Source organism: Peromyscus californicus, unplaced genomic scaffold (genome assembly GCF_007827085.1).
Source record: "Peromyscus californicus insignis strain IS unplaced genomic scaffold, ASM782708v3 Scaffold_11__1_contigs__length_118956290, whole genome shotgun sequence".
NCBI classification, from domain to species: domain Eukaryota; kingdom Metazoa; phylum Chordata; class Mammalia; order Rodentia; family Cricetidae; genus Peromyscus; species Peromyscus californicus.
This window is the reverse complement of record NW_026294402.1, coordinates 57,577,574-57,601,893: the sequence shown is the minus strand read 5'-3', so window position 1 is coordinate 57,601,893 and position 24,320 is coordinate 57,577,574. Positions and strand designations below refer to the sequence as shown.

Below are 24,320 nucleotides of genomic sequence, written 5' to 3'. Positions count from 1 at the left end.
AAGGGAGCCTGGTCTCCTGAGTCGTCCATGGCCAGATCTAGGAGGTTGGCTGAATGACGATCTAGGCTTGATGCCCTCCTGCCACGAGGAGCATAGGTCTGGGTGGTTTACAAGGGTTCAGACAGGCCCGGGACCAGTAACCCTTCTCACTGCGTTTGAAACAGGGGCCTGCAGGTTCTCAGGCTTTGGGAGGCCACAGAGCCTGGGCAGTTGCAATAGCCAGTCGAAAGGCCTTCGCTAGCATCAGGTATTTTTGTTTTCCAGCTTTTTCATCTTTCCCGTGGTACACCTTAAAGGCCTCTGCTAAAACTTCTGCCTGTGTGTGGTGGTATTGTGTTCCCCAAAATATTGTGTACCTTAATAAACTTATCTGGGGTCAGAGAACAGAAAAGCCACAAGATACTTAGGCTAGAAAATGTTAGCACATGCCTTTAATCCTAGCATTCCAGAGACAGAAATCCCTCTGGATCTCTGTGAGTTCAAGGCCTCATTGAAAACAGCCAGGCATGGTGACTCATGCCTTTAATCCCAGAAAGCAGCCTTTAATCCCAGGGAGTGGTGGTAGAAAGCAGAAAGGTTTATAAGGCGTGAGGACCAGAAACTAGCAGCATTTGCCTGGTTAAGCATTTTGGCTGGTTAAGCATTCAGGCTTCTAGCAGCAGTTCAGCTGAGAGCCATTGGGATGAGGACACAGAAGCTTCCAGTCTGAGGAAACAGGACCAGCTGAGGAATTGGCAAGGTGAGATAGCTGTGGCTTGTTCTGTCTCTCTGATCTACCAGCATTGACCCCAATAACTGGCCTCGGGTTTGATTTTATTAGTAAGAACTTTTAAGATTCATGCTACACCTGTGGAGTCAGAGGTCCTTTCTCTAGATGTTTAAGAGGCCTAATATCAGGGAACTCTGGGAAAAGAAGTAGGTCATAGGGAGTTGTTTTTCATTTGGGGTCTAGGGATACAGATTGGTATATTGTAAGAGGGCCTTTGTGAGGTAGTCTAAGAATTGAGTCAGGTTTTCATGTTTGTCCTGGATGACCTCCTGGGTTTTTTCATAATTCATACACCATTTTAAGGGTGGCCTTGTGAAGACCACCCAGGAAGCAAGTTACAAATTTGTCCCTAGCAAGGATGCTCTCTGGGATATTGTAATTCCATTCAGGGTCCTGGTTGGGTCCTACCTGGGCCCTGACTGGATGAGCAGCCTGTCTCTGAGAAGGGAAAAAGGGAAACCAGAGAGGCTGGAGAGGAAGAGAAGGGGCTGCTGGTTGAGGCCGATAAGGGGGAGACTTGTTAGTGTGATCAAAAATAGTGGAAGAATCATCTGGTTTGGGCCTCACAGCTAGGAGGAGTTTAAGCTCTGGCTATAGACAGAGGACACAGTAGGAGGGAGCTGAGAGTGCACCAGCGGGTCAAGAGTGTGTGCAGGGTGTGTGCAGTTTGCAGCTGGCCTCCTCCGGCTCCTGCTAGGTCTGTTCCTGGTGCCCACTTTGCAACAAACTTACAGATCCGTCAATGGTAACTTAAAAGACAGGATGTTTACATGGGGGTGCGGGGCGCTACACAAAAACGGCTTGAAGCAGAGAAAAGAAAAAAGGAATGGGGAATCTCTTTCCATTTCCCCAGTCTCTCACAGTATTGGTAAAGGTCCCAAATAATATTAGGATCTAAGGTGCCATTAGGTGACGTTTTGGATTGGTATTGAAGCCAAATTTGATTACAAAAGTGAATAAATTTAGGGCCCTTCAGGTAGGGTGCCAGGCGTATAAGCTGGAGGTTTTCTAAGAGGCATCCCAAGGGGGAATGAGAGGGTATGGAAGACACGTTCCCATGGATGAGAGAAAAGGAAATGCCACTGCAGCCTGTAGTAGTGGGCATCCTCAAGACTGAAGGAGGACCAAGCTGTTGAGTGGGTCACCACACTCAACAAGGGTCTCAGGGACCTGTCCTGGCTAAGCCAGCGGAGAGACTCTGTGCCTGGTGCCAGAACTTTAGAGGACAAAAACTGAGCCCTAGGAGGAGAGTCTCATCCACAGGAAAGGGTCGGGAATGGGGTCCCAAAAGCCACAAGGGCCTAGAGGAGTTGTGGGATTACAGGCAGCTCTGAAGGGGAGGCTTTCCCAACAAAAGTGTTACAGCTTGGTTCCAGAGGGGAGGGACTTGCCCAGCAAAGTGTTATAGTTCTGCTCTGGCAAAGCCCTTGCTGTGCTCTGTGCTCTGTGCTCTGTGCTCTGTGCTCTGCTCTGTGCTCTGTGCTCTGTGCTCTGTGCTCTGTGCTCTGCTCTGCTCTATGCTCTGTTCTGTGCTCTATGCTCTGTTCTGTGCTCTATGCTCTGTTCTGTGCTCTATGCTCTATTCTGTGCTCTGTGCTCTGCTCTATGCTCTGTGCTCTGTTCTGTGCTCTGTGCTCTGTTCTGTGCTCTGTGCTCTGTGCTCTGTTCTGTGCTCTGTGCTCTGCTCTGTGCTCTGTGCTCTGCTCTGTGCTCTGTGCTCTGTTTTGTGCTCTGTGCTCTGTTCTGTGCTCTGTGCTCTGCTCTGTGCTCTGTGCTCTGTTCTGTGCTCTGTGCTCTATGCTCTATGCTCTGTGCTCTGCTCTGTGCTCTGTGCTCTATTCTGTGCTCTGTTCTGTGCTCTGTGCTCTGCTCTGTGCTCTGCTCTGTGCTCTGTTCTGTGCTCTGTGTTCTGCTCTATGCTCTGTGCTCTATGTTCTGTGCTCTCTGCTGTGCTCTGCTCTGGGCTGTGCTCTCTGCTCTGTGTCCTCTGCTCTCTGCCCTCTGCTCTGTGCTCTGCTCTAGGTTCTGCTCTGCTCTGAAGGGAAGATGGGAGAAGAGGGCAGCAAGGGGGCACAGTAGCCTGATTTGGCTTAAGGAAACTGCAGTGTTACAGCTCAGGGGTGGAGGCATGGGGTAAGGTCAAGAGAGCCGTGCCCCCAGCCACCTTTCTCTCCAAGACTACCAGAGAAGTGCCAGACACTCAACAATTGCTTCCTTAGACCAAAGGAGAACCTTACCTAATTGCTGCTGGTGGATGGGTTGCTGAACGATTGGTGAGCAGGAAGGGGAGTCTGTTGCAGGTGGACTAGAGATGAGGGATAGGGTCCTAGTGCAGCTTAGACCCCAGGGGAAATGCAGGCACAAGGAGAGCCTACCCGAGTCATGACAGAGCAGCCTTTTCCTTAAATAAGAACCATATTTTCTTGTCTCTGCACATGAAGTTGGTCAATGTGTTAGTGTTTTAAATTCTAGAATTTTAAATTAAATTAAACTAAACTTAATACTGTGTCCAAATTTTAAAACAGTCTAAGATAGATTTGTTATTTTTAGTATTCATGTTAACAAAAAGGAGCTTTTTGAAGCCTATATCCATATGTTTCATGAAATGTGGTAGGGCATAGATAGGGATGATGTATAAATCATCTATCAAAAAGTGAAACCATGGTAACCCTTTCAGAATGTTAAGTTTGTGTATTGCTTGAAGGAAAATGGAATCTCTGTTTACATATAATCACAATATTTTGTCATCTTTTGAGAGCGTAGTGTAATCAGTATGATGGAATGGAGGCTGAGAGATGAAGGTGATAGCTGGAGGGGCTGGTGCTGCAGATCACTCTCCAGTTGTCTTATGTTGAGAAATAAATAAAAGATGAGAAATTGGGAGGGAGATGATTATGGAGAAGGATACAGCCAACCTGATTTACTACTTTGAGTAGAAACTGTCTAACTAGGTTTTCTGGTTGAACTAGACGTTGTTGACAAATTGCTAATCTACCAGTTGGTTATTTTGTGTTTTCATTTGTATCTTTATTCTTTTCCTTTCCTTTCCTTGTTTGTTTGCTTGTTTACTTTTAAAGGCTATGTCTCTTTGTAGCCCAGGCTCTGGGACTCACTATGTAGTAGCCCTAGTCTGGCTTCACACTCTTGGCAATGATCCTGCCTCAGTCTCTCAGGCTTATAGATGTGAGCCACTGTGCTCAGTTTGTGAACCATTTCTAATGGGAAAGATTAGAAATGGTCCAGAATTGAGAATTTAGTCTCATTGAATAATCTGACTTTGAAAAAATGGATAAATAATGGATTTTTATTTTAATATGCTTTTCTTAATATATCTGATTCGTTGTTGAGTTTCTTGGGGGACAGTCTCACTTTGCATTCTAGCAGGCCTGGAATTCATTATGTAGACTAGGCTGGGCTGGAACTCTGTAGATTGCAGACTTCTATCAGCCCTCCTGCTTCTTCACAGTGCCTGGAGTAAAGGTATGAATCACCATGCCTGGCGTTAGTGTATATAATTATAGAAGTTTAGATTTATAGAAAATAATATTGTATCTGAAATAAGACATTGTTAGTTGCCTATTTTTGTCTGTTTAAAATTTATTCTAGTTCATACTTGGTTATATAGTGATATTAGATAAAGACTCACAGTGCAGAGTCTGTTTTGTGACTGACCTGAAACTACCACAGCAGGCTATGAATGAGAGCTAGAGGGGCCTCATTCCTGCTTACAATGTAGACAACGACTTTTAATAAGGAAGGCTATGGCTAAGGAGAGTATAAAACTGTCACTTTCTATTTAATTGCAAAATGGACTCCTTCCCCTTGTGTAGTTGGGAATAGGGGTGTGTGTGTGTGTGTGTGTGTGTGTGTGTGTGTGTGTGTGTGTGTAAGTAAATTTTATGTATCTACAGAGGAGGTTGAGGTGATGTTGTCTTTGGAATGATAGACATCCCATTCCTCGATACAATTCCCCTGAGAACACTTAGAGAATTGTTTTTGGAAGTTTAGTATCTAAATGTAAATGGCAGTCTATGAGAAAGAGAACAAAACAAAAACAAAAAACATGGAAGACTTCTTAGAAACCCTCCAAGACATGTGCCTCTAAATGTAAAAGCTCAACGGTTACTAAAAAGTCATTGTTAGGTATGATGCTGTGAAATTTCAGAACACCTAAAGAGGAAATCCTACCAGCTTCCAGATGGGGTATATACAGGTAATCATCAGAGATGAACAGTACAGGGGCTGTTTGTCTGTTTGTTTGAGATAGGGTCTCCTGAAATACAGGCTGACACCAAACACACTGTTTAGCTTAGGGTGACTTTGAACTTCTGATCCCCCACCCCCACCTCCCAAGTGCTGGGATTATATAGTCATGTGCCACAAAAGCCTGTTATCTAAGCTTAAAAAAACATTTTTAAAAGATTTCTTTATATATTATATGTATGAGTGTTCTCCCTGAATGCATGTATGTGTGCCTCCTGCCCTTAGAGATCAAAAGAGGGAGTCAGATTCCCCTAGAATTAGAGTTAAAGATGGTGGTGAGCCACCATGTGGATGGTGGGAATTGAACCTGGGCCCTCTACAAGACCACCAAGTACTTTTAACTGCTGAGCTTTCTCTCCAGCTCTAACCTTTTTAATACCAACACCAGAAATGGAAAATAAGGAAATATCTTAAATTCTGCTGAATTTTTTCTCTCTAAAATTCTATACTGAGCCAAACTCAAGGATTGAGTGTGAGAAAGTATTGATTTTATAATAATGCAAGGTATAAAAGACACCTCCCATGACCCCTTCTCAGAACTCTACTGGAGGAAAAACCCCACTAAGAAGGGAAGCCAAGAAAGGAGGCCCAGTGATGAGGAAACAGTGTTCAGTGTGGGATACAAATGGGAGTTTTTGGAACACAGAAAAAGGAAATTCTGTGATCATAAGTGTGCACTAGGCTCAGATCTAACTGTACACATTGGAGCCCTGTAGCAGGCTACTGAGGCTATGTTTTTAGGAAGAAAGAGAGTTCTATAATTTTAGCACTCTAGGGTCTGAGGTAAGAAGATACTGAGTTTGAAGCTAGTCTGATTTACATAGCAAGTTCCATATAGCTTGGGCTATATAGAACTATATATAGCTATATGGGGAAACCCCTGTCTCAAACAAATAAAACAAGACAACTCAAAACAAAATAAGATTAGATAAAAAAAGAATAAAAAATATAAAACACAGCCAGCCAAAATTAAAACAGCTTTCTTTCACATAATTGAATATATTGAGAGGAAAGTTTGACTATGCGAATGAATTGACAGTAGGTATATGGAATACTAATCAGGCACAAAAATGGTGGATATTAAATATAAAGAGAGTGAAGTTATATGAAAAGAAAGCATAATTGTGATGTACCTTTGGTTCAGCAGTGAATTTTATTTACAGACGTAATAATGTAAGCAGAGACAATTGATTCAATCACAAATTATGATGGGGAGATGGTAGGTGATGAGATTTGACAGCTAAAAACATTATCTCTCTTTTTTTTTTTTTTTTTTTTTTTTCGAGACAGGGTTTCTCTGTGTAGCTTTGCGCCTTTCCTGGAACTCACTTGGTAGTCCAGGCTGGCCTCGAACTCACAGAGATCCGCCTGGCTCTGCCTCCCAAGTGCTGGGATTAAAGGCGTGCGCCACCACCGCCCGGCTCATTATCTCTTATAATTGGAAGTCAGTAGATACCTCCAAGGAAAAATTAACAAGCTGCTGTATAGGTGGCGTCAAATTCCAGAAAAAAGGCTAAAATCGAACGTGCAGCAAGGAACTACTGTTCTTATAAAACTATTAGGATTTTAAAAGATGTGTACATGGGCCGGGTAGTGGTGGTGCATGTCTTTAATGACAGCACTTGGGAGGCAGAGGAAGGAGGATCTCTGAATTGAAGGCCAGCTTAGTCAACAGAGTGACCTCTAGGACAGCCAGGTCTATACAGAGAAACCCTGTCTTGAAAAATAGACAAAAACGAACAAACAAAGTATATGGGCTAGAAAGATGTCTCAGTGGTTAAGAGCACTTGTTCTTGCAGAGGACCCAGGTTCAATTCCCATGACCCATGTTAGCTCACAACCGTCTATAACTCTAGTTCCAGGGGATCCAATGCCCTCTTTTGACCTCCATGAGCGTCAGGCATGCACATGGTGCACGTGCATACATGGAGGTAAAACATTCATACATATAAAATAACAAATTTAAAAATACTTTAAAAAATCTATATTTGGGGCTGGAGAGAATGCAGTGGCTGAAAAATGCTTGCTGTTCTTCCAGGGGACCTGTATTTAGTTCCCAGCATCCACATCACATGGCTCACAACTGCCTGTAACTCTGATGACCCCCTCTGGCTTCCTTTGGCATCCACATGCAGGTGTACATCAAGTACATCAAAAAATTTTAAAAGAATTTTAAAGCTGTGTATATGTCTGTCTGATCAAAATAGAACACTTTAGGAAGATTGCCTTCACAGAATACTCTCCTGCTGTGGGATAATGCTTTTGTACACTGGTTTAATAAAACGCTGATTGGCCAGTAGCCAGGTAGGAAGTATAGTCAGGTTAAGCCGACAAGGAAAATTCTGGGAAGAGGAAGGTTGAGTCAAGAAATGCCAGCCCCCTATCCAGGGAGCAGCATGTAATGGCACACAGGTAAAGCCACAGAACACATGGTGACATATAGATTAACAGAAATGGGCTGAGTTGAAGTGTAAGAGCTAGTCAGTAGTAAGCCTGAGCTAATGGCCGAACAGTTATAATTAATATAAGCCTCTGTATGTTTACTTAGGGGACGCGACTGGGAGAGATTTGTCCCGACAGCTGGCAGGCCAGGACACAAACGAACTTTCAACTACACTCTTCTGGGCAGAATATATACACTTTTCAACCCTTTTTAATCCCCTAGGAGTCTAAGAACTATATCATCAAGGATGTAGTTAGCAGAATGCTGGAATTCCCTAGGAGGTGATGATTTCTAATAGCTACTATGGCCAATGTTATCCTTAGTTGTAAATACTCATTTTATTGTAGTCTTAACAAATGAAGAATTTTAAAGCACATTCCTGATTAAAATATACTTCATTTCAGCATCTCAGAAGTATTTAAATGTTTAGTTTTCCGGTCTGTTGTCAACACTTCTGCATTGTGAATTAAATGCTGCATGCTTCTCTGTAGCCTTTTCATCTGAGTGATGCTTCAGATGGCTGGACCTTTTCTGCCCTCTTCTTCAGTTCTCTAAAATACAGTGTTTGTTATGGTCCCCCAAGAGTATGCAAAAAGCTGTTCCAGTAATAGCAAGGAACACCACCTGGCCTTCCGCTGGGCAAGGTTATCAGGTGCACCGAATGATTAATGGAGCATACACATGTCTTAGCCATAACTTTTTTTTTTAAGTTCAGATGCTGAAGCTTGAATTGGAAATTGAGGTAAACTACATGCATTTTTGAATTGATTCCTACCCCCCAATTAAAAAGCATGTGATTTGTTTCTTTGAAATGTCTCTGTAAAATTGTAAAAATTTATTTGAAGTAGAATTAGTTGTGGATATTCAGCAGATTTTTTGCTTCCTGTGTAAAAAAATGATGATTCCTGTTTCAAAAATATAACAATGATAAGTCCTCTTAAAACAAAACAAAACAAAACAAAAAACAACCCCAAACTAGAAACCTTGACTTGTTAATAGCAGCTGTCTTTTGAGTGCGTGCTATGTAAGTATTCTTTAACGCTTGATAGTGTTTGCTTTGTCTTTTTTGAGGCAATCAAAATGTAATTGACAGCTGTCGAGTTTATTTTGTCACTTAACTTTTTCTTTGATCCTTCAAACAAGAGATTTTATTTTATGTAAATTGTCAGTGTGTTTTTCATAGAAATACAATAATACATCTGTACTATATTTAATCTTGTAGTCACAATTAATGACAGACAAAGGTTACCATCACTGAAATTTGTGGTAATTACTGAATTGCTGTTTTTGTTTGTGTCTTAGAGAATGGAATTGAATTAAAAGGAAAGATATTTATCTCTAAAATTTAATGCTGTTCCCTCCCTCTTAAAAACAAACACATTTGCCTATGTGACTGCTAGTGTTAATTGACAGAATCTAGAATCACCTGGGATATGGGCCTCTAGACATGCCTATGGGGGGTATCTTGATTTTTTTAATTGATATGGGAAGACCTGCCCACTGTGGGCAACATCATTTCCGGGCCGTTAATAGCAGCTGTGGGTTCTGGGTTTTATAAATGGAGAGAGGGAGCTGAGTAGCATGAATGTATTAATTGCTCTCGGCTCTCAGTTGGGAATGTGATGTGGCCAACTTCTTTAAGCTCCTGTCATCTTCCCTACCATAATGGACTTTACCCATGGATTCTGAGCCAGTGTAGCCCCTTCCCCTTAAGTTGCTTTTGTCGAGCATTCTATAACAAGAACAGGGAAGGAAACTAAGACAGTGTGATGTTTGAACGAGACTGTCCCCATAGGCTCAGATGTTTGAATACTGGTCCCAGTTGGTTGACTGTTTGGCTAGGGTTAGGAAGTGTGGCCTTGCTAGAGGAAGCATGTCACTGGAGGTGGACTTTGAGAGTTTAAAGCCTCATCCCATTTCGAGTTTGCTCTCTCTGCTTCCTGCTTACAGTTTGAGATGTGAGCTCTCATCTGCCTGCAGTCAGAATTCCCTACCATGATGGATGGAATCTTATCCCTCTGGAACCATAAGCCTAAATAAACCCTTCCTTCTGTAAGTTGCCTTGGTCATGGTGTTTTATCACAACACTAGAAAAGAAAGACCAGCCAACTCCAATTTGTTTTTAATTACTAATCCTTGATGCTTGACTTTTTTTTATTTCATTAAAAACAAGATTACTATGAAATAATAGGCTCTCCTATGTAGCTCAAGTTGGCTTTAAAGTCAAGTTCCCTCTGTCTCGGCCTTCCAAGTGCAGGAGTACAGATATCCAGCTTAAGATTTACAGTGTATTTCTGGGAGTGGAAAGTCAGTTTAGTGCTTAAGAGCACATGCTACTGCTCTTCCAGAGAATCCAAGTTTTGTTCCCAGTACCCTTGTTGGGAACCTCACAGCATCTATAACTCTTTCCACAGGATCCAGTACCCTCTTCTTACCTCTGCAGACTCCTGCACATATGTAACATACACACACACACACACACACACACACACACACACACACACACACACACACGGAGGGTGATATGAGTATTATGGTTTGCATGTGGAGGTCAGAAGAAAACTTTTAGGAAATTGCTCTCTCTTTCTACCATATGGATGCTGGGGACTGAACTTAGGCTGTTGTCAAATTTGGTGGCAAAGAAGTACCCACTGAGCCATCTTGTTGGCTCTATTCTCTCTCATCCCTCCCTTCCTCACTTGACAAGGTCTCATCCCACTGTATAGTCCTGGCTGGCCTGGAACTTTATGTGTAGACCAGGTTGTCTCAGAGAGATCTGCCTACTTCTGCCTCCCAAATCCTGGGATTGTAGATGTGTTCCACCATGCCTGGCAGTTCTCTTTTAAATAATTTTTTTCCAGTTACTTTATACCTTTCTAGGGTGTTTCAGCGAGTAGGGAGAGGATACTATGGTTGTCCTATTTACAGTCTCTGTTAATATCAAAAAAGAAAATACCTATAGCATTGAGGGCAGAATTATTTGTTTTATTGTTGTTTGAGACCATGTATCTCAGGCTGGCCTTGAACTTAAGATCTTCCTGTCTCAGCCTCTCAATTGCTGCTCTTTCACAGCAATTGAGTGGGCCATTATGCTCAGCAGTTTGTTCCCAAAGTCTATGTTACATCTTTGTATGCCTCTGTAGAGCACAAGAATTTGGGCATTGATTTGAATGATTTATCGATGCACACTCCATCTTCATTCCTTCTGGAATGCTTTTCTTGTTCATTCCTTCACTGTCCACATAGTTGATAACAAACTGGTTCTAGGTGCTGAAGATAAAATGGTCATGTACCCCAGAGAACCTCAGTCTAGAATAGTCATCAGCTCTGGAGAACCTCAGTCTAGACAAGGAATCACCTCATGGATAGAAATGACAGTGTAGCAGGCTAAGTGTGAAAAATAAATACCCAAGAAATGGCCAGTAGAGATAGACAGTAAAACAGTTCCAGTCTACTGGGACAGGCTGCTGAAGCTGGACCTGCAGGTGGGAAACAGTGGGGCGACTGACAGCTTTGACTGGCCAGCCCTTGTTGCATCAGAGTACTTCATTCATTGGTCACTTTTGGGGGCTGTTCTGCCACCTGAAAGGACTCTCTAATGCAGCGGTTCTCAATCTGTGAGTTGCAACCCATTGTGGTGGTGGTGAGATCACCTAAGACCATCAGAAAACACAGATATTTACATTACAATTCATAACATTAGCAAAATTACAGTTATGGAGTAGCAAGTAGCAAGTCAATAATTTTATGGTTAGGGGACATGATGAACTGTCCTAAAGAGCTGCAGCATTAGGAAGGTTGAGAACCACTGCTCCAATGGGTTGGCTGAGAAAGGGTATTTGTAGTGAGTTGTACAGGAAGGTAGGGAGGCAGTGCAGCCACTCTATGTTGGTATTTGGTCTGAGGCCAGAGAATCCAAGTGGAGGATTTAATGAATGGGAAGCTTGCAGGTGTGTGTTCATCCTGATATTTCCTGATGCAGAAGAGACAGGGCTTCTTCCATAAGAAGTAGTGTGGTCAGGGTCAGTCCTCCTTTGGTTCCCTTTTCTGTTGCTTTAAAATGGAAGGTTCTGATTAGATTTCCATTTCCTGTTCTTAGAAGGGGGTAGAAACAGTGATTAAATAAATCGTGAACCCAGGATTAATGAAGGTAAGTAGATTTCTGTCATTTAGCTTCATGTGTTATAGTGTACAGGTGGAATTCTTGATGTCTAAGTGGGAATCAAGAGCTTTAGCATCTGATGGGACTGCTAGCTAGAGGTATAACAGCAAAGACTAAGAGATAGCATCAGGAAAATAGCGATAGCTCCTTGAATTCCAGAGTTAGTTGAGAGCAGCACTTGATAATGTGTCTGGGATTTGAGGTGGGATGTTTGGTTTGAATGTACTTACAGTTTTTTCCCAAGAAGGTAGGACTGCCCTTGAGGGCACATTACTACTCTGCTATCTGCAGTTTGTGCTTCTGGAGAATTAGTAAGTGCTTGCTACTGTCACTGAATGGTAGGATAAAGTGAGATATGGTCCTGCATAGTGTAACTCGATCCTGTGTCCTTTATAATCCTACATGGAAATCAGTAAACTTATACATATTATTTTTCAAGTTCCTTTATTATTAATGGTTAAACTTTGTTTATAATGGTAAGGATGTTAAGTGGGCTGGCATTTAAGCAAACCATATGAAGAGGCTAGGTAAAAATTGTTTAGAATTGTAAATTATGGTTTCAGATACTAATATTTTACATTACTTTTTTCTCTAAGCAAATGGTTATGAGCCTTAGAGTTTCTGAACTCCAAGTACTGTTGGGCTACGCTGGGAGGAACAAGCACGGACGCAAACACGAACTTCTTACAAAAGCCCTGCATTTGTTAAAGGCTGGCTGTAGTCCTGCTGTACAAATGAAAATCAAAGAACTCTACAGGCGGCGCTTCCCTCAGAAAATTATGACACCCGCGGACTTGTCTATCCCCAACGTACATTCAAGTCCTATGCCAGCGACTCTGTCTCCATCTACCATTCCACAGCTCACTTACGATGGTCACCCTGCATCATCCCCACTACTCCCTGTTTCTCTTCTGGGACCTAAACATGAACTGGAACTCCCACATCTCCCATCAGCGCTGCACCCAGTACATCCGGATATAAAGCTGCAAAAGCTGCCATTCTATGACCTGCTGGACGAGCTGATCAAACCCACCAGTCTAGGTAAGATAGGAGGCCATTTGGTTACTGCTGGGATTTGTATTTTGCTTTTAGACTTTCAACCTGACCCAGTTTTATTCTTAGTGAAGTTCATGTTTGGTAGTAACTTCAGGATGTTAATGAGAATCTTTTGAGCTTAGCTTAAATCAACTATATAAAAGTTGTTCTTTAGACAAAAGTAAACAGTTTTGGACACAGTATATACTAAGTTTGAAACAAGGTTTCACCATATAAACTCTGGCTGTCCTGTATATTGCTATATAGACCACGCTGTCCTTGAACTCACAAAGATCCTCCTGCCTCTGCCTCTAGAGCCATTGGATTAAAGGAATGTTCCACTGTGCCTGGCTTCTAATTAATGTATAGTAACCCTTATAAATTACAATTGAAAACAAATCTCCATTAGTCTCTAAATTCTGTTCTTAATTTTCAGCAGTTGATGACATCTAAAACAATCTGACCAGTTTTGATTACTTCAATGTATAAATGGTTTTAATTATCATGAAAGGAAATTTGAGCCTTGATGTTGTGGTCAGCTTTCAGCTGCTGTTTTTCAAGCGGAGACATGTGTGTTAGGCATACATGTGACATATATAAATTCCTATTTATATGTAATATGAGTGCTAGAAGTTTCTGTTAGTAGGTTTCCCATCCTGAGATTGCCTTGTCAAGGTATAGAGTTCCTCATATTTATCAATCAGTTTTAGTTGGTATGATGTCCTCTGCTTTATTCATGTGAAACACAGTTGACTTTGTTGTGATTTTTGATGCCTTTTGTAGAATATACTTTAACAGCAAACTTTTCTGGATGTTGCCTTGTTAGAAACCAGTGGTTGACAAATTGTGGCTGGCAAGCTAATTCTAGTGGTTTGGTTTTGTGTGATATTTATGTAAGAATTTAGTTGTTTGAGGGAGGGTCTCACTCTGGAACCCTGACTGGCCCAGTACTCACAACAGTCCTGTGACTACTTGACTTCCTGGGTGCTAAGATTGCACGTGAGAGCCACTGTTCCCGGCTCAGAATTTTTTTTTACATATTCCTAAAATGTAAACAAAGCTAATGAATATATAAATAACAGATTATGTATGCCCCCAGAGCCTAAAGTATTTTCTGTCTGGCTCTTATAGAAATGTTTGTTGATTCCTGTCATTAATATTAAACATTTCAGTTTGAGGAATTGCTGAGTACTGAGAACAAGTTTTGAGTACTTTTAGAGAAGGAGTTGATGTTTTTGGGTTGGGGTCTCATATAGTCCAGGTTAGCCTAGTATTCTACATGAGGCAGAGTATGACCTTGAATTCTTGATCCTCCTCTGCTGTCTAAGAACTGAGATTACAAGCATGAGCCACCAGTCTTTTGGATCTCTCCAAAATTTTAAAATTAGATTTTTGATTTATTCTTTGAGAATTTCATATATGTATACAATATATTTTGATCATAGCCACCTCGTCTCCTTCAGCTCTCCTTGGATCTTCCTCAATATGTCCCCCTCCTAACTTCCTTTTTGTTGGTTTGTTTACAATCCACTGAGTCCAATCAGTGGTTCATGTTTGTGCATTGGTGTGGGGCCATGATTTTGAACGCATTGCTGAAATTCTGTCACTGAACAAGGAAGTATTTTTATTTTAGTTGCATTTAACAGAATTTCTAAGAATAAATGAAGATACAGAAGGTATTTTCAGACAACATGAATTTTATTTTGTATGAAATTATTGAATTTAATTTTACTGTGTGTGTGTGTGTGTTGTGTGTATACTGTATACACGTGTGTACCCCCTTCATGCATGTGTTACAGCATACATAGAAGGTTCTTCCTTTCTACCCTGCAATTCCTCGGAATCAAATTTAGGTGGTCAGGCTTGAAGGCAAATGCCCTCCCCTACTGAGCCATCTTGCCAGCCTGACAAACGCCAAACACCATTTGATTCTTTAAAGAAAAAAAAAATAGATTTATTTATTTATTTTATTTGAGTGAATGTTTTGTCTGCACATGGATACCTGGTATCTGTGGGGATCAGAAGAGGCTATTAGATTCCCTGGTGCTGGAGTTACTGGTTGTGAACCACTCACTGGATGCTGGGAGTTGAATGAACCCAGGTCATCTATAAGAGCAGTAAGTGCTCTTAACTGCTGAGCCATCTCTTGAGCCCCATTTTATTCTTAAAATGGCCAAACAAGAAAAAAAAAAAAACTACCTAATGCATATAAAGCTTATGTATGTTCATTGTAAAAAAGAAAAGAAATTGTTAGCAGTTTGTATGTATACACAGATTAACACATGGTGTTTGTTATTTTTCATAGATAAATTTTGTACTTAGGATTGTGTGATTTGCCTTTTATTTCTTCCTTAATAAGATAATCATCTTTTGTTGACTGACTCATGTAGATCTCTACCATTTTATATTAACGGCCTTATCTGTGTTTATATAAAGTTAATGTGTCATGTAGACACATATCTGAAGAACAATCATTAGATCATCTGAAATTTGATAGAAGAATGTTGGTAGCTTGTATTTTAATCTGGCTTTTAAACTCTTTTCTGGTCTTAACAGTTAACCTCCCGTGCTTTCACTAACGTAAATCTCAAGTGTTGGTGTGATTAGATGATATTTCATATGTGGACCAATTTTGCTATGGAGAGTAGAAAAGCAGACTGGATGAGCATATGGGTATTGTAGTTTGATTTAATTTATCCATCGTTTACCCTTACATTTTAGTATTTTAATCCCAGCACTCAAGAGACAGAGGCAGGTGGTTCTCTGTGAGTTTGAGGCCAGCCTGGTCTACAGAGTGAGTTCCAGGACAGCCAGGGCTACACAGAGACTCTATCTCAAAAAATAAAAATAGTTTTAAAAGATTTATTTTTATTACTTTCATTAAGTGTTTGTGTGTGCATGTGAGTGCAGGTGCCCGAAGAGGCCTGAGGTGTTGGATCCCCCTCTGGAGCTGGACTTAAAGGTGATTGTGAGCCACCTGACAAGGTTGCTGGGGATTGAACTTGGGTCCTCTAGAAGAACAGTGCATGCTCTTAACCACTGAGCCATCCATCTCTCCAGCATGTGATCTCCACCACCCCCCCCCACACCCATTATTTTTAAAGACAAGAGTCTTGGTATGTAACCCATGGTGGCAAACTGATTGTAACCTGTGGCCTCTGTTTTGGGTGATTCCTAGTTAAGAATTTTGTTGTGTAAGGTTCTCACTCTGTAGTCCAGGCTAGCTTGGAGTTCACTGGGTAGCCTAGGCTTAGTTGGAGCTTGCAGCAGCAGAATCTAGTCCCTAGATTCTGATTACTTGTGAGACATCAGACCCAGTTCAGAATTTGTTGGTATACTCCAGAAAAGTTAAAATTAAACCAGTGACTGTACCAGGAGGTGACAGGTTGGTAAGGGTCTTGTCACTAAGCCTGACAACATAACTTTGATCCTGGGGAACCACGTGGACAAGAAGAAAATTGACTCCCCATAGTAGTTCTTTGACCTCCACATGTGTGTGCCACTCCCACTCCATAAGTAAATAAATCTTGTTGTTGTTGTTTTAAATCAGCAGTGAATATGTAACAGAGACCATGTGTGCCTGCACAGCCTATTTACCATCTGACTCTTTTTGGAGAAAGTTTGTTGATTCTTGTCATAAATCACTGAGTATTTCAGTTTTATGTATTGGTGAAATCTGAGAACACATTTTGAGAAGTTTTGAAGGTTTTTTTTTTTTTTTTTTTTTAAGAGAAGGTCTCATGTAGCCCCAGACTTGGAACTCTCTGTGTATAGTCCAGGCAGGCCTCAAACTTGTAGTAGTCCTGATTCGTTGGTCTCTCAAGTTCTGTAACTACCTATATACACTATATACACTACTACAGCCTGACTTAGGGACTTTGTTTTTTTAGAACCTTTTTTTTTTTTTTTTTTTTTTTTGGGAGACAAAGTCTTACTGTATACTCTGAATGGCCTGGAACTCATTATGTCGACAGACTGGCTTCCACCTCCTTCTTCCTTCCAAATGCTGGATTAAAGATGTGAAACATCACACCCAGGTTTAGAACATTTTTAATTTATTCTTTGACACTTTCATGCATGTAAAAAAATAGATCTTGGGCTGGAGAGATGGCTCAGAGGTTAAGAGCAGTGACTACTCTTCCAGAGGTCCTGAGTTCAATTCCCAGCAACCACATGGTGGCTCATAACCATCTGTAATGAGATCTGGTGCCCTCTTCTGGCCTGTAGACATACATGCAGGCAGAACATTGTATACTAAATAAATAAATCTTTAAAAAAACAATAGATCTTGATCATGTCCATTTCTACCTCCCACCACCATCACCTTAAGGACATTTAATGTTAATAGTTGTAGATAAGCCTATTTGATTTCCCCTAAAGATATTAAGCAAAGAGCTACAAATTCAACTCATGTAGCTGCTGATTTGACCTTGAACTCCAGATTTTCCTGGCTCTACCTCCCAAGTGTCACCAAACTTGGTTCTTTTGTTTGTTTTTACTGTTTTAAATGGCCCCCAAATGCCATCCTAAAATATTGTATAGTGGTCTGATTGATGTAAACCTCGGTTGAGCTGGGTGTGGTGGCCCATGCCTTTAGTTACAGTGCTTGGGAGGCAGAGACAAGTACCGGGACAGCCAAGGCTACACACAGAGAGCCTGTCCCAAAAAACAACAAATATGTAAGATACAAGTGCTAGGCAAGCTTTGTCCAGGCAGGAGTTAGCAGTATTGTCAGCCATGAGTTAAGGTTGATGATCAGCCACATAGTATTAAATGAGGGGTTTTCAGATAGAAACACAATACACAAAATATTAGCACATACAATGAGGTTAGGTGCTGATTAGTTGTTGTAAATTTTGTGAGCTGAGAGGCTTGCAGGAGGCAAACCCTACTTCCGTTAGTACTAGTTCATTGTTTGAGTGCCTGACTGCTCCAAGCAGAGCTGCTGCAAAGAGCCAGAATTGACTACGTGTAGAATTTGATTCAAATACCGGGTGTTTGGAATGTGGTACGTTTTCACATAAAAATACAAAAGTAGTGTGTCACTATGTTTCAAATTTCTCATTCCTTAGCGTAGAATGAAAATAAACATTTTGATTCTGAATCAAACAATCTTACCAGAAAGTAATGTGTCGAAGCTTAATTCAGTAAACATTTGTTGCATGGGAGTGCTTTCATGAATCCTAAAATGATTTATTGAGAAAGATTGTGAGTAACCTGAAAAATTTAGGATGAACACAGTTGTAGGACTGTGTTTTTCTGGGTTAGTAAATGACCGAGTCTTACTATGTAACCCTGGTAGACCTTGAACTTGCTATGTAGTCCATGCTGTCTCAAACTCACAGAGATTGACCTGGGATTAAAGGCATGTGTTACCACACCTGGCAAGACTGTTTTGGTGTGTGTATTCTCCATAGAATGAAGTGGCTCCGTTCATACAGAATACAGATTTTTTTTTTTTTTTTGGAAAAGCTCATTTGTTTAGATCTTGGAAAATCATGTATTTTGAGAAATTAAATAGCTTCTGATATTTTCTTCATTTTTAAAAATACACACATTAAAATAAAGCCTTTAAAGAGCTTAGCTTATAGTTGATTACCTGATCACAGCTGTCACTTGATTTAGAATGTGACAGGTAAATTTGATTATTCTTTGCACCTTCCATTTGGCCATAAGCATTGATATGATCACAATTTAAAAATACTCAGTCTGGATGTTGTGATAAGTGTTTCTAATCCTAGACCTTCACAAACATACTACATAAAAACATTCAGCTTATAACTGGAATTAATCAGTTAATCAATTGATAGGGTCTCCTTATACAGTCCAGACTTTCTTGAAACTCACTCAGCTCCTGCTTCTGCCTTGTAAGCACTGTAATCACAGGTGTATGTCAGGAGGCCTGTGTTTCCTGCTACAGTCAAAGGAGTTGTGAAGATCCTAGCGGATAGGATGACTGGGAAGACAGTTCATAAGCTGTGTTTGTATTGACATCAGGTCTTATGTAGCAGTCTAGCTTCCCATTCCCTATTTAGTAGAAGTTAGCCTTGAGCTCCTGATCTTCCTGCCTCCTTGGAATATAGGCAGGCTACTATGCCCTGTTTTATAAAACCCAAGACTTCATGCATGCTACGTAAGCACCTTGGCTACATCTGCCCCATTGTGGGTTTATAGTCTTATTTAGAAGCTAGATTAGTGTCCCCTTAAAATTTTAATTATTACTATTTTTTTAATGTATGTGGGTGTTTTGCTTATATCTTAAGTCTGTATATCACATTCATGCCTAGTGCCTAAGGAGAGCTTTGGGTTTCCTGGGACTGGAGTTACAGATGGTTGTGAGCCGCCATGTGGGTGCTGGGAATCAAACCTAGGGCCTCTGCCCGAGCAGCCAGTGCTCTTGACCTCTGAGTTGTCTCTCCAGTCCAGAGTAGCCCCTTTTTCTTTTCTTTATTCCACCCCCCTCTGTGTGTAATTGAGCTCAGGACCCTATGCATGTGAGGAAGGCAGCTACCATGGAATTATATCTCCAGCAGCCCCTTTCCTTTTTTTTTTTTTTAAAGATTTATTTATTTATTACATATGCAGTGTTCTGTCTGCATGTATGCTTACACACCAGAAGAGGGCGCCAGATCTCATTACAGATGGTTGTGAGCCACCATGTGGTTGCTGGGAATTGAACTCAGGACCTCTGGAAGAGCAGCCAGTGCTATTAACCACTGAGCCATCTCTCCAGCCCCATCCTTTTCCTTTTTAAAGGAAGTATTTTCATACAGATATCTGCAAGTTTCAGACTTTTAAAGATATATAAATCATTCATATAAAAACTTCCTAGGGTGTCGGTGGCACATGCCTTTAATTCCAGTACTTGGGAGGCAGAGCCAGTGGATCTCTGTGAGTTTGAGGCCAGCCTGGTCTACAGAGCAAGATCCAGGACAGGCACCAAAACTACAGAGAAACCCTGTCTAGAAAAACTAAAAAAAAAAAAGAAATTTCATTCTATGCCGGGCGGTGGTGGCACATGCCTTTAATCCCAGCACTTGGGAAGTAGAGCCAGGCAGATCTCTGAGTTCCAGGGCAGCCTGGTCTACAGAGTGACCTAAGCAGTGATGGAAGAGCTTTCAGGGGGTTTGTGAGCACTCTGAAGAAGTGAGCACAAGCTGTGCTCCTGTGTGCTGGCAGCTTAGGGGCAGAGTGCAGAGTCCTCGGTTTCTGTGGGTGGGCTTCCTCACTAGAACCTTTGCCTCCTACTTTGGCAGCACTGGCTCTGACCTTCAGAGCACAACTCCAAGGTTTACCTTGCACACCTATGCCTTGTTGATAATCTTATCTGCTGATTCTAGCTTCATATTTAGTAGTGTTTACACAATTGTCCCAAAGTCTAAGGCTGAGGCATTTCGTGTGCTTTAGTGAATGGTATCTGAGTATTTGAATGTAATTTTGGGAACTATATTACACTTTCTTGCTTAGAAAGGAATTTTGACAGAATCAGTAAAGAACTCATTTATATAGTTGTAAATATGAAATAAAGCCTGTTAAAATTGAGAGATCTGAGCCGGGCGGTGGTGGCGCACGCCTCTAATCCCAGCACTCGGGAGGCAGAGCCAGGCGGATCTCTGTGAGTTCGAGGCCAGCCTGGACTACCGAGTGAGTTCCAGGAAAAGGCGCAAAGCTACACAGAGAAACCCTGTCTCGAAAAACCAAAAAAAAATTGAGAGATCTGGGTTGGGGAGGTGGCTCAGCAGTTAAGAACACTGGCTGCTTTCAGAGGACTGGGGTTTGATTCCAGTATTCATAAGGCAGTTCATAATTGTCTTTCTCCAGATCCCAGAGACCCAGCACTCTCTTCTGGCCTTCACAGGCACCAGGTATATACAGACTTAAATGTTTCCAGAACACCCATCCACATAAAATGCAAATTTAAACACACACATACACACACACACACACACACACACACACACACACACACACACACACACACACCCCCTTCATGCTGCACATGATGGTGCAAACTTATAATTCTAGTATTCAAGAGGTAAAGGAGGATCAAGAGTTCATATAGTGAATTCAAATCAGCCTCAGGTATGTGATACCCTGGCTCATTAAACAAACAAACAAATAAAAATTAAAAAGGATCAGCCAGTAAGCACACTGTAAAGTCTTTTGACTCAAGTGGTACATTTAGCATCTAGTTTCCTTTGCATCTTCCTGTTGCCCTCTCTGGTACAACTAAACCTTGATTACATTTTATTTTTAGCAAATTTAGCCAGAAGTAATGCCCCAAAATGAAAATAGCTAAATAAGAACAAAAAAAGAATTTGAATAACTCATCTCCAAAATTATTGGGATCCTCTGTAAGTACTGTCAGAATAGAAGAGAGACATGGCTAGGAATGGTCTTGAGTCACCCCGGTACATCACAGGGTCAGCGCTCGGAGAAGGCTTACTTTTGTATAATGGAAACACTTCCTTGTGCTTTTGACCGTCTCTCCATACAGTGGTCAGTGTACAGTTAGTAGCCTATGGTCCCAGTGTAAGAAAACTCAAAGGAAATGATAGGTAAATCTGGTTACATAATCATTATTTCTAAGATTTAAAAATGGTTATTATTCTTTGAGAATGTGATACATGCATATAATGTATTTTAATCATGTTCACCTATACTCCTCACCTCTAGCCTTCCCCAGACCTCCCCTCAGAACTCCCTAAGTGAGATTTTTAAAGTTCAAGTATAAAGATGAATATCAAATAGGAAAAACTTTTTTAAAGATTCATTTATTTTTACATACGTGAGTGCTTTGCCTGCACATATGCGCATGCACTACATTGTGCCCACAGAGGCCAGAGAGGGTTTTGGATCTGGATATAGGGTTACAAATGGTTTTGAGCCACTGCATGGATTCTGGGAACTGAACCTGGGTCCTCTGCAAGAGCAGCAAATGCTCCAAACCACTGCATTTCTCCAGCCCCAGAAAAACAACTTTTAAAAGATTATTTATTTTTATGTGTCTAGTGTTTGCCTGCATGTATGTTTGTTCACCATGTGTGTCCCTGGTCCACGGAGGTCAGAAGAGGGTGGCAAGACCCCTGGAACTGGAGTTACAGACTGTTGTAATACTGTATCAATGCTGGGAACCAAACTCTGGGTCTTTAACTGATGGGCCATAGTTCCTGTCCTCAAGGGTGGGAAAGTAATCAAAGATACACCTAATGGAAAGAGCTGAGAGATCACTGTGAGAGAGGGTACAAAAAACATTAATTAGACAAATCCTCAAAATGAGCAAATTTGGGGCATAGCTGCCAATTTCTCTCATCCCAGTACTTTTTTTAATTAATTTTTTTAAATTTAAAAATGTAAGAGACAAATTCTAAGTGAGTCAGTAATGAGATTAAAATCTCATCTCCCTTGCTCATTGTTTTGGACTGGCTCTACTCTCTGCTTGCAGCTTTCCTTGTTAGTCATTTCATGTTCCTGTTCCCTCTAAATTCCTGGGCTTTCCGTCTGTCTTGCCCTCACACTCAGCTTCACACACTGCTGGGGCTGCTGCACCTGTTCTAACTGCCGCCACACAATGCCAGGCCTCTGAGACCTCCTTTGAATCTGGGCGGTCGTCCTCATGACCCTGTAACTCTGACACTCTGCACTAATACAAAACTAGCATCATGTGGACAGTGCCAGGTTCTACCACAGGTCCAGTGAGAGCCTGGCCTCTTTGGATCATGCCTGTGTTTGCTTCTGAGTGTCTAGATGACTGGAAACACTTCAGTCAGTTGCCCCGTGTACGCAGTGCACCTAAAACTCTTCTTAAAATCGTTCAGATGTGTTCATAAGACCATTATATCCTCGAGCCTGCTTGGATGGGGTTTGATGGGTGGTGCCTGAGCAATCTGGAGGTGCCTTTAATGCATCTTTCCTAATGTTCTCTCACAAAGTACTCGGCTGCTATTTTTCTCAACTGCCACACTTTTCTTGGTCCCAACTTTACACACCTTCCTTATTTGGGCAACTGTTTCTCAACAGAAGTTTCTGAAACTTTTTTAAAATTCTGTTTTCTGCTAGCAGTCTCACTGCAAGTGTGAGTGCATGCAGCCAGCACTAACCTGGTACAGTCTGACATTTTCTGTCACCTCAGTCAGTCACCTTTAAACCTAGCCTTCCACAAAGGCTTAGAGGAGGCACACCTGGAAGTGACTTCTTGCTCTAGTGTGACACAGACAACTACTGTGTGAAAGTTGAAGAGCCTGGCCTTTACCGCCCAGAGTTTAGAGTTCTGGAGACCAGCACCCACCAGTATCACCTGATAAGCTCTGTCTGTATACAGTATTCTCAGACCATTACTAACTCTAGACTTCCAAACTCCTCTAGAAACCAGTTCAACTCCTTAAGAACCAACCACATGTTCAAGTTTTGCTGACAGCAGTGACCTCACTTCCCTGGTACCAATTTTGTGTTACTTTTCTGTTGCTGTGACAATGACGGAGGAATGTAAAGGAAGGAAAACTTCCTTCGGTTGAGTTTGAGAGTACCCACAGTGAGGGTGACGTGGCAGGGGCCATTACTTGAATCAGAACATTGCATTTCAATTCATTGCATTTCAATTCCAGAACTTTTCACTGTTCTCTAAAGACCCTGAAGCAGTCAGTCACTCACAGTACCCTGCCCAGCTCCTAAAAACCACTAACGTGCCTTTTGGTGTCATTTCTTTTTCCTTTGTTGTATAATTTGGTGTTGTTTGAGAGGAGGTCTTTCTCTGATGCCAGCACTAATTTTTGCATGTTAATTATGTATTTTGCCATGTTCTTGGCTTTCTATATTTGTAATATTGTACTATTCTTGAATTCCTGGTGGGGGGGAGCCCTCAATTATTTGTATAAAATCCTTTTTATGGGTTATTAAATTTGAAGTATGCACATTTTTGTCTTATTTCTTATAGAAAGCATCTTGGTTGGTTAGTGGATTGATTTTGGCTTTTTAGCTCAGGTTAGCCTAGAATTCACTTATGAGCCTAATCTGGCCTCCAACTAACTCATGGCAATCCTGCCATAGCCTCCTGAGTACTGAGATGTTAGGCATGAATCACTTGAGTTTGATAACATTATTTCATTGTGTTAGCCAAGGGCAGCCTTGAACTCTCGAGCCTCCTGCCTCATTCTGAATGCTAGGATTACAGGTATGTTCCCTCACACCTGGCTTAGAATTGATTCTTTTCCACTGATATATCTGAGTTGTTATTGTTTTGTGCTATTTATTTTTTTTAGACAGTATCTCTTGCAGCCCAATTAAGACTCGAACTTGTGATGTGTCTGAGGCTGCTCTTGACATTTGGACTAGAGGAGTTCTCCCCGCCACAGGGTTTCTCTGTGTAGTTTTGGTGTCTGACCTGGATCTCGCTCTGTAGACCAGGCTGGAAGAAATCCGCCTGGCTCCGCCTCTCGAGTGCTGGGATTAAAGGCGTGCACCACCACTGCCCGGCTAGAGGAGTGCTCTTAACAGCTGACCTTCACTGATTTACTTGTCATTACATGTAATTTTTTTTAACTAAAAAAAAAATTGACAATATACTCATTTGTTACAAACACTGACCTTTAAAAATGCCGTGGCTTATGTTATGGCATCTTCATACATACGTGGCATTCTTCTGTTCTTAT

The 24,320-nt window shown here is 41.4% G+C and overlaps 1 protein-coding gene across 1 annotated transcript in view; it reads left to right on the top strand.

Annotated features, from left to right (window-relative positions):
- Pias1 (protein inhibitor of activated STAT 1) overlaps nt 1-24,320 on the top strand; it is a 122,430-nt gene that overhangs the window by 19,477 nt on the left and 78,633 nt on the right. The window contains exon 2 of the mRNA XM_052763382.1: nt 12,234-12,678. Within this exon, the coding sequence (XP_052619342.1) occupies nt 12,234-12,678 (445 nt within the window). The remainder of the gene's footprint in view (nt 1-12,233; nt 12,679-24,320) is intronic.